This window comes from Eptesicus fuscus, chromosome 8, assembly GCF_027574615.1.
Source record: "Eptesicus fuscus isolate TK198812 chromosome 8, DD_ASM_mEF_20220401, whole genome shotgun sequence".
NCBI lineage: Eukaryota > Metazoa > Chordata > Mammalia > Chiroptera > Vespertilionidae > Eptesicus > Eptesicus fuscus.
Genome location: NC_072480.1, coordinates 101790392 through 101801351, shown reverse-complemented (window position 1 = coordinate 101801351; position 10960 = coordinate 101790392). Strand labels below are relative to the sequence as shown.

At 48.9% G+C, this 10960-nt stretch overlaps 1 protein-coding gene across 4 annotated transcripts in view; it reads right to left on the bottom strand.

The window, feature by feature from the left end:
* Positions 1-841: 841 nt before the first annotated feature.
* ASB5 (ankyrin repeat and SOCS box containing 5) overlaps positions 842-10960 on the bottom strand; it is a 47312-nt gene continuing 37193 nt past the window's right edge. For all 4 annotated transcript variants that reach the window (XM_054720172.1, XM_028161093.2, XM_028161092.2 and 1 more), the window contains exons 2-7: positions 9982-10061; positions 7327-7434; positions 6242-6392; positions 5953-6087; positions 2315-2506; positions 842-1350 (exon numbers count right to left, since the gene is read on the bottom strand). In XM_054720172.1, the coding sequence (XP_054576147.1) occupies positions 1223-1350; positions 2315-2506; positions 5953-6087; positions 6242-6392; positions 7327-7434; positions 9982-10061 (794 nt within the window). In that variant the 3' untranslated portion in view covers positions 842-1222. The remainder of the gene's footprint in view (positions 1351-2314; positions 2507-5952; positions 6088-6241; positions 6393-7326; positions 7435-9981; positions 10062-10960) is intronic.

Genomic DNA, 10960 nt, shown 5'->3' with positions numbered 1-10960 from the left:
AAAAGCACCCTCCTAATGTCTATCCCAGGGGTACGTTTTTGAAGGTCTCTAAGTTTGCTAAGTGGCACCCCACAGTTTAAGGAGCTTTTGCTCTTCCATTTTCTAAGGCCTTGGGCTGCCCTGCTCCCGGAGGTGTGTCCAGGGCAGGGCCTCTTTGTCAAGCAGACACGAAGTCCAGTCCATTTCCCTCCGTCCGGGGAGCACCAGCTGCTGGCAATTCCTGAACTGGGAGGAGGCGGGAGTGACGTGTCTGAAAGCGCCGGAGAGAGGCTCCAGAGGCTGCCCTTGAGGAGGGGAGGCCTTAAAATAGCCCAGCAGGTGCGCGATGTCCTCACCCTCAGGGGGGGGGGCGGGGGGCGGCAGCATAACTTCCAGTCCCAGCCTCCTCTGGACCAGGCCCGCGCAGGGGAGGAGGCCCGGAGATCGCTGCGAGGAGAGGGACTTTCTCTTTCCCTGTGAACTGATCGTTGTAATGACAGTGCGGGTGCCACTCAGTGGCTTCCCCGATGAGTCCTCTTTATTTCAAATGGGTATTAGCTGCTCTTTTTTGAAAATATATTTTTATTGATTTTTAGTGAGAGTGGAAGGGAGAGGGAGAGAGGGAAACATCAAAGATGAGAGAGGAAGTCATTGATTGGCTGCCTCCTGCACGCCCCCACTGGGGATCAAGCCCGAAACCTGGACATGTGCCCTGACTGGGAACCGAACCAGCAACCTCTTGGTTCCTGGGTCGATGCTCAACCACTGAGTGACACCAGCCAGGCTCCCTGCTGTTTGCTAAACCGTACTCATGGTTTGTCTCAATATAAAAAATACAGAGAATCATTGCAGACCGAAATAGAAAGGTGAACGCATTATTTGAAGACTGCAGACCTTTTAAAATACACCATATAAAGAAGGATTTGGCTTAGGGTTCACATACTTCCTTTTCACTCTAAAAAACGTAAAATGGAGAACTCTTTTTTCCCCCTAAGCCAACAAACGGGTCTTTGGAAATAATAATACATAGGTATTTTAAACATACTATGCCCAAAAACAATAACAACGCCTACCTAAAACAACAGTGCCCTCTGGTAGCCTTAAAGGTGAAATCGATATTTCCCTGCTCCCCTGGGGGGGCCCTACCCACTCCTCCCCCCTCATGAGCACATTTTAACATGAAATATGCACTGTGCGGAGGAAGGAGCACTTGGGTTGGCTGGGCACGGAGGCGGGTTTTACTCTATCGGTACTGGAGGAAGTTCTGCAGCAGCGTGGGCAGCTGGAGCTGCGGGATGAGGTGCAAGCGCGGCCGCCCGACGCGGCGTCTGATGCAGAGGCGGCACAGCTGGCAGAGGGAGCTGGGCGTGGCTGCAAGAGACAAGCAGGTGTGTGTCCATGAAATCAAAACACGGATCTGCATACGTTACAAGATGCATGAAGTCAAACCAGAAAAATCTACAGAGCTTTGAAGCAAACTGGCAGGATGACCCTTGTACTAGGGAAATCAGACAAGCGTTTACACTGCCTTCAGAAGACTGTGTTAGAATTGAGGTATATTCCATCCACCTTCTTTAAGACATGGAAGTCTTTGGGCTAGAATCAGCTCAGCCGGTGTGGCTCGGTGGTTGAGCATCAACCTATGAACCAGGAGGTCATTGTTCGATTTCAGGTCAGGGCACATACCAGGGTTGGGGGCTTGATCCCCAGTAGGGGGGGTGTAGGAGGCAGCCGATCAATGATTCTCTTTCATCATTGATGTTTCTATCTCTCTCTCCCTCTCCCTTCCTCTCTGCAATCAATAAAAATATATTTTTAAAAAATAAAACCTCAGAAACAAATTCTGCTTTTTGAAGGAGATACAGATCGAAGGAGGGCATGCACTATAGGAGGAAATTCTTAATTGTTTTTCTCAAATTCGATTTACCGTTTAAGCCAAAGCCAATTGAATTACTGTGTCTGGGCCGGACTTGAGAGATTCCGTTTTGGAACTAAAGTCTTAAGTGTGGAAGTATTTCCTGATCATGTTTCTACCCACGTCATAGACGGTGCCCGCCCCTATAAAGTGAGGCGAGCTTCTAAGGGTTTATTTGCAGATATGATACAGAATTACATGTTATGTAGGATCAAAACCGAATCTATTTATGAAGTTTAGGTCAGATCATTGTGATTGTCTTTTTCATAGATAGAACCTAAGTTAAAAAGTATTTACTTTCACACAAAAATGCTCCAAATGCCATTATTGTCTCGCATGCCCTCGGGGGTCTCTAGTTCCCCCTGCTCCCTATTCCCGCAGACGCGCCGCCGTGGTTCGGATGCCCGCCCCTCCCCGTACCTTCGTGCTGAAGCAGCATTCTCTCCACCAGGCTGCTCGACGTGGCCACGTCCACCGGCCGCAGCAGCTCCGTGTTCTTGGCGTTGATATCCGCCCCGAATTCCAGCAGCAGGTGGACAATCTCCGTGTTGGACTGCTGGGCAGCAGCGTGGAGCGGCGTGTCCCAGTATTTGCCTTTCTGCACGTCAGCGCCTGCAGGGACATACGGACGGTGATGGGTACAAACAGAGATGGTTCTAAGGGTCACCTCAGTGCAGGGAGGAAGGTGTGGCAGAAAGGACCTCAGCTCCATTGGCACCGAGTGCCTCACGTATACATGTACATGTACATACATACACACATACATATATGAGCATATACATGCATGCATATACATACACATACTATATACGAAAGGGGCCACATGCGGACCTGACAGCTCAGGGGAGGCCTGCGGGGCAGTCTTACAAGCTCAGAGACCTAAAGTCACCACAAAGGATGGCCTGAAATTACACTTTAACTAAAAGCAGTGATGGTAGTCAGTCCTGTCCTAGGCCGGTATCACTGACAAGGTCAGCCTTCACCTTCACTGAGCCTTTTGTCTTTTTGCATCTCAGATAACATGCCTATGAAATGTCTGGGTAGCTTGTAACTTCCCTTTTCCCAGACCCCCTTGGGGCACAACCTCATGTGCTGGGCGCCAGGACAGAGACCACAGATTCCTTCATTGTTATCGCTATCATGTTAATTGTTGACTGTTAACTATCCTGCACCCACCTAAGTATGTGTCCATCATTTACTTTTTATCCAATCCCAGAGGCTTCCCCGCTTTGCTTTCTCCCGCCTCCCTAATCCATCACCAGTGGATTTCATGTAACCCACCTACGTCCCCTCCTTTGATGGCAATGTATAAAAATAGATGAAAAACCGCCATTCTCCAAAGCATTATCCCAATCCATTGAGATTCTGCTTCCCAGCAATTGTCGACAGTTTGGCTCAAATAAACTCACAAAATTCTTTACAGGTTTGAATGTTTTTACGTTAACATTATACATACACAAACAAACATACATATGCACACATACATGTACATGTACATACACACATACATACATACATATACATAATCTTAAAACTTGGTACATCTGGATGAAAAATGAACGTATTTTTTATACTGTCTACTATTCTTCTATATGGTTAAAATATCACCTAACAAAAAGAACTTTTAAATTTAAACAGTTCCAACATTCATCATATTAGCTATCATATGTATTATAAACAGTGCACAATTGGGTTGACACATGTCTATTTGCATCATGATTGATAGCTCTCAGGAGAACTCAAGAGCTTATTGCTTTTCTTCTTTTCATTTATTTTAAGGCAACAGAGTTCTTTTGTTTCTTGGAAAACTCGTGAGTTCAGAGACATGCGCTCTTTGGGTAAAATGTAATCAGATGTCCCTGTCACTTCTCACTTGTGCAGTTGAAGGCGATAACTGCACACAGGCACTGAGCCTGTTCCATGGAAAGCACATTCTGTTTCTGCATGCAAACTGTTTTAAGTGCTTCCATTTAAAAATAACTCCCGTGTTAAATCACCTACTGCATCGCCCTTCACCTCAGTGGCGGCCCCTGAGTGCATGACTGATGGAGAAATGCTGTTTAATGCGGTAAGGAAGAAGCAGAATCCCATTTTCCAGCACCTAAGTGGTTACAACACCGAGAAATGTCTCGATGAAAATGCATTAGTCCCTTCCGCCCGACTCCCTGGTCCCGTCTGTCAAACTCTTATTTGTAAGAAGCAGTGCACTCTAAGCTGGGAGTGGCCCTCCTGCCACGCTCAAGTTGCAATCAATGTAATTGTTTTCACCATTTTAACCTAATGGGAAATGTTTAGTGGGAACAGTGCGTTGCATAACAAAATCTCCATCGGGGGAGCATACACGCTGCTGGGTGTGTCGGTGTTAGGAGAGAACAGAGCCTGAGAATGGCGGTCCGTCCCAATAACTACCAGCACTTTGCAGTATTCTTCCACCCATAAAATAGTCGATGGAAAGAAAATATTCCCAGCAAAGTAAAGAAAGGTAATGAAGAACACACTCTCCTGGTTATGTAAACTTATGGGAGACACAGCCCGGAAATAACAATCTGCCAACGATGATTAGCAGAACTTGTGTTAAGTGTCTTATTAGTAAAGGGAGTGGAATCGTGGAATGATGGAGACTGCTTGCCGGAAATGAGTAATTTAGCGAAGATACAGTGAGGAACAGTAAGGGGTTACCAAAGATCTGTCAGGATGTATCAGAGGCCAAACGATCGCCATCCTATATAATAAAAGGAATGACCGGTCGCTATGACGCTCACTGATCACCAGGGGGCAGATGGTCAATGCAGGAGCTGCCCCCTGGTGGTCAGTGCGCTCCCACAGGGGGGAGCGCTGCTCAGCCAGAAGCCCTGAGCCGGGCTCACATCTGGCAAGCGGCGGTGGCAGGAGCCTCTCCCGCCTCTGTGGCAGAGCTAAGGATGTCCGGCTGCCGGCTTAGGTCCACTTCTCCCTCCCGGACTGCGAGAGGGCACAGGCCGGGCTGAGGGATCCCCCACCCCCTGCCCTGAGTGCATGGATCTCGTGCACTGGGCCTCTAGTGAACAATAGAAGGCATAGAAACGTATTTACTCGTTTTAAGTCTATTTAAACACCGCCATGAGAAGCACTGTGCTGGAGGGAAGAGAGGATGGGAAAAGAGGGAAACCATACTTAACCAAACTCCCAGCCCTGGTCCCCAGGTCAGGAGAAGGTTCTCAGGGGCTGGAGTTGAACCTTGAGGACCTGGTTTGTTTCAAGTAAGTGGGCAGGACGTCTCTTCAGGTAAGTGAGACGGATGACAGTCTAGGACCGTGTGGGAGTTAGGGTTGGTGGGGGTTAAGGCGACGAAGCAGTTAACTATCCCAGAATTTCTTTGGATCATTTTCTTCCCAGATATATTCATATTTAGCAACATTGCATTCAAACTCGAAAATCTGAATGTTATGACCTTTGACCTTTGTAAGTAGAGGGTTTGGAGCTTTGGGGTGAAGTGGAGTTATCAAGAATGAGGTCTTGCATGGAACAGAGTGTGGAATCTCGGAGGGAAGGTGGGGGAGGGTGGGTAGGTGGGAGGTAATCAACCAATGATATATGCATAACCCATGGACACAGACAGTGGGGTGGTGAGGGCCTGGGGCAGGGGGCGGGCTGGAGGGGGGGGTCAATGAGGGAAAAAAGGGGACCTATGTAATACTTTCAACAATAAAGATTAAAAAAAAGAATGAGGTTCTTATTTATAGGCTATAGACTGATATGTGAGAAGCTTAGAAGAAGAACATTTTTAAAATGAGATATAATTTTTAAAGCGGCTTATGTAGAGAAACAAGTGGAGCCCTGGCCGAGTAGCTCATCAGTTGCTTAGAGCATCACCCGGAATGCCGAGATTGAGGGCTCCATCCCTGATGAGGGCACATACAAGCTTCAACCAATGAATGCATCAATTGGTGGAAAAACAAATCTCTCTCCCTCTCTTCCAAATCAATAAATACTTTTTTTTTTTTTAAAGAAAAAGAAATAAGAGCCGTATAACTGCTTGTGGGTGTGGATGGGACGGAAGATGTTTGAAAGGACATTACCCGCGTAAAGAAGCTTCCGGATGCAGTGGAATTGCTGTGACATGCAAGCGACATACAGCGGCGTTCCCAAGTGAGGAATGTCTTGGTCCACATCGATGCCCCAGGATATCAGGATCTGCAGACATTCATGGTGGCCTGCAGACACAAATAGAGACCTGTTTTCCTCGAGGCCCTTCCCCCACGCACCTGCGCCCACAGCTCCAGCCTGTTCTTCACCACAAGGTCCTTGCCACCCCGCAGGTGGCCGCAGGGACCGCTGGCTGCCCTTGTCACTTCCCCCGGAGCTGACCTTTGCTGGCGGCCTCGTGTGTGGGGGAAGGCAGGCAGGACTCCAGCTGCGGCTTGGCTCCGTACTCCAGCAGGAGTTCCGCACAGCACGGGCTGCCCTGCGAGCAGGCGTTGAATAGCGGCGTCACGCCATCTATTGTGATTGCATTGACCTGAACAGAACCGAAATCTGAGAGTGACGTTCGGAGGATCACACGTGACTGACTCGCAGGCATGTTTAAAGGTGTGGTGATCTGCTCACGGAAATAATTGGGAACATGTGTGTGGTAAATATGACAAAGGGTATTTAGCTCAGACACATGGATAAGGAAAGCTTTACAACGTCAAGAGATACATAGAAAGAGGATATGGTAGATAACTCATAGGAATGAACCTACAATAAAAATGCTGAAAAACTACATACTCAAGGATCAAACACACAAAAATGAATTTAATGGTTAGGTACTTTTCAGTAGGTAAAAACGTCAACAAGTGTAACAGTGATTGATGAAAATGATGACAAAGCCACTTTGCTGGGAGCAGTTTAAATTGAAAATGAAATTTCTGAGGATTTATCTAAAGAAAATCATCCAACTCAGCAGGCGTGGCTCAGTGGTTGAGCGTCAACCTATGAACCAGGAGGTCAGTGTTCGATTCCCAGTCAGGGCATAAGGCCGGGTTGCAGGCTCCATCCCCAGTGTGGGGCGTGCAGGAGACAGCCAATCAATGATTCTCTGTCATCATTGATGTTTCTATCCCTCTCTCCCTCTCCCCTCATCTCTGATATCAATAAAAAAAATTTTTTTTAAAGAAAATCATCCAAAAGATGGGCAAACATTATAGGCACAAAGAAGTTCATCTATTCCTATGGAGAACCATGAAAGCAGGACACAGCCTACGGAGTACTCCTTAGGATGCGGCATGCTACCCCGCTTTTGCAATGATTGGGGTTCCTTCTTCGAGTGCAAATGAGAGAAGGCAGGGCAGTTGGAGAGCTTTATTTTTATTCTGCAATCTCTGAAAACCACCAAGAAGGAAAGGGAGGCAGGATGAGGACTTTTCCTGATTTGGGTCCTCGGTAGATGCGAACATTGAACAGGGACTTACATTCGCTCCAGCTTCCAGAAGAGTCCGGGCACAGGCCACGTGATCGCCGAGGCAGGCTTCGTGCAGTGGGGTGACATGGTCTATGGTGACCGCGTTTACGTTATAACCCTAGATGTGACATGAATCATTTTGAAAGGTGAGAAAAAGTTCTGTCAAGTCGTCTCTACAGTGGTCCCTAAAGAGTGATGCCAACAGTCAAGGAATGCCAGGCAAGGCGGGTTTGTTTGGCAAGAACGGCCAGTTCGAACGCCACGGAGGGGCCCCTGGGCCCCGTGATGGTGACACCACCCACCCAGACCCAGCACCGCTTTAAGCCTGTGCTCAGTGGATTCTGCAAGTATTACTGACATTTGCTTAGGTAACGTTTTTCTTTCTCTTTAGGAATGGCTTGGGTTGCTATCGGTGTTTTGGTTTGTTTTGTGGAACTGCAGACTGTGTAGAGGCCGGATCACTCGCTTGGGTTGGGGCTATAAGATTCCACGTCAGCCCTCCCTCGGGGAATACCCTGCACTGCAGTAATCCGCTTTGGGAAGTTCTGTCAGGAAGGGGGTCTGCGTAGGTTCTGTGCTGGTGGTGAGTGGCCTTGCCTACGGAGTCAGGCTTGGGTCGGAAGCCTTGACCCATAGGCCGCGATGGCGTTCATTCAGATGAGTCCCTGAGCCGCTAAATGAACGGAGATTAAATGGGAGGACGCAGGGAGAGCAATTATTGCTACGGTGCCCAGCATAGAGGAAAGGTTTGATTTGCTTATTCATCACAACGGAACACTTCCGAAACTGTCATTCTAATTAAACTAAAGGGATCAGACTAACGTAATTAGGTTTGATTAGGGTCTGCGATCCTTTGCCTTCTTGCTACGGTTGGTAGCTCGCTGTCCGTTGACCATCACACTAAGCACCATCCTGAGGAGACTGGTCCGGGCCAGATCCCCATGAGGACTGCAGACCACCACGGTCTGTGATGCCAGAGGGACATGAGGGATCTTAAAACGGAGGCAAGAAAACAATCGCCCTAAAGCGTTGTCCCTGGCAAGTGGCAATTTTTAAGATCCCTTTCATCAGAGGTCAGCAAACCGCGGCTCGTGAGCCACATGCGGCTCTTCGGCCCCTTGAGTGTTCTAACGCCACTTCTTCAAAATAGACTCGCCCAGGCCGAAACCTGACTTCTGCGCATGGGCCACGAAGTTTCCATCGCACTGTACGTGCGCGCCCGCATGTGGTATTTTGCGGAAGAGCCACACTCAAGGGGCCAAAGAGCCGCATGTGGCTCGAGAGCCGCGGTTTGCCGACCACTGCCTTAAACGATCCTTTCAAAGATTTCGAGGTGGCTGGCCAGCCGTCAGAGTTGGAGGAGGGCTTGCCCACGGCCACACACTAGGGACCAGACGATGGAAGCCTCTGGAAGGCGAGATTCCCTATCGCGCAGGACTTCGGCGCAGCCTCTGGCTCTGCCTGGCTGGGCTGTCGGCAGATATGACACACGTGTTAGGAAATATCCTCAGACTGCTCACCTCTCTGAGAACTGTGTGGCCCTTTAGATATGAATGACTTCTTTTGCAGGTTTTTTTCATGAAGCAATTGAGCAAACAAAAGAGCCACATGGTTATCAGAGAAGTGGCCGGGCACAAAGGGGCTTCTCACCCTAAATCTTCCCTTCACAGATGAGAGACAGTGGGGGCCAGAGAGGTTGGGGTTCACCTTCAGTGCCAGCCTGGCATCCAGGTCCCCCGCCCCAGGTGCCCTCACCCTGGGCAACAGACACTGCTCTCCTCCCTCGTGGGCCTGGGAGAAAACGCCTCTCTCCTGGATCCTGGGAGACCCGGGGCAGTGGCTGCCTGGCCTGGGTGTTTGTTGGAATCGCACTGGCAAATGGTTTTCTCTCTTTTTTTCTGCACGCCGGCAACTTTTCAAAACCCACAGGCCGAGCCAGAGCGCTTCCTATTTCAGCAAAGCCCCTGTGGTTTCCATCTTCCCTCTGGCGAGTGATGGGCAGGCAGGTGGAGAAATGACAGGTCCATCGCTCTCACAGGCAGTTCCCCACCCGCAGCACAAGCTGCCATGAAGACGGTCTAGGCCAGTGGTCGGCAAACCGCGGCTCGCGAGCCACATGCGGCTCTTTGGCCCCTTGAGTGTGGCTCTTCCACAAAATACCACGGCCTGGGCAAGTCTATTTTGAAGAAGTGGCGTTAGAAGAAGTTTAAGTTTAAAAAATTTGGCTCTCAAAAGAAATTTCAATTGTTGTGCTGTTGATATTTGGCTCTGTTGACTAATGAGTTTGCCGACCACTGGGCTAGGCGGCTGGTCTGATGAGCCTTTTTTGGATATTTTAGGCTGAACCGAATAAGCTGCACACAAAGAGTGAAGGATACTTAACGCGCTTAATAACACGTGATCCCAATGATTTCCTGCATACGTGTGTCTATCAATAAACATACACTGCACAGGAAATCGGAAATGCTAAGACTTAAGACCAGACACCAACATATTTAGAAAGAGCTTTCAAAGACAGACAAGAAACCACAGACTTGACCGCTTGGTGAGTTCAACTGAAAAGGCTAATAAAATTTACAAAGCGGTTTTAGCATTTTTGAGCTGATGACTTTGGGGCTCATGTTTTCTGCTCATGACCCAGTTTTAAGCATCCGGGCTACTTCACCTGTGAGAGGAGTGTCTGCAGAGCCAGGAGGCGGCCTTGGCTCGCTGCTTCGTGGAGAGGTGAGCGGTCTGCCCAGGAACCTGCGGAGAGAAGGCACACCAGTCTGAGTCCAGGCGAGCCCTCGGAGACAGGACCGACCCCGGAGGAACAGGGACCCCAGATCCAGGGTTCCCACGGGGACCAGGAAATTGGATTCTCTACAGGATCCTGACTGGCTGATCCCAAATCCCTCACCTTTGGAATTCTCTTCTTCAAAGACTAGGGGAATTAGGGTCACGAGATTTGCCACCAAAACCACCCCTGTCTCATGGTTGTCCAGACAGAACCCCCGTCCCCCCACCCAAATACTGTTTTTGGCACATTTAGCAGAGAATCAGCTGGACAAACCACCTCTCCATGCCCTCCCCAACCCTCAACCCCCACCCTGCTGTTTCCCTGCCTTGAGGTGTGAGGGGCTGCAACAAATCAAAATCATGTTATTTATGCAACAAATAATTGTAAAATCAATTCTAGTGCAATTTAAACAGTCACTTAGCTGCTAGTCAGACACACATTGTAGGCAAAGCATGCCTAAAGCCTGTGTAAGCTAATGGGTCAGGAAAACTATTGGAAAGTTGGAAGGGCATTCATTGTCCTTTAGACGCCACCGCACCGTCCCTCCCTGCATGTCGTGCCTTCGGCAAAGTCCACGTCTGCCTGTGCTTCCGTCTTGTGGTTTTACCGTAGGCCTTCCCACACCGAAAACCACTCCACTGAATGAGCCGCGGGGAACACCACAAGGTGACAAAACGACCCAGTGAACCTGCTCTAGAGACAGAAGTCAAGGGCCAATCACCAGCCTTTTTTATGACCAGTGATACTTGGGGTTTTAATAAGAACACTGCTCCTAATGGGGAAGGGAAGAGGCTTTCTTCTTCGCACTGGCATTGATTTATGACCAATGGCAATTACAGCTAACGTCGAATAGTGCTCCCCACGC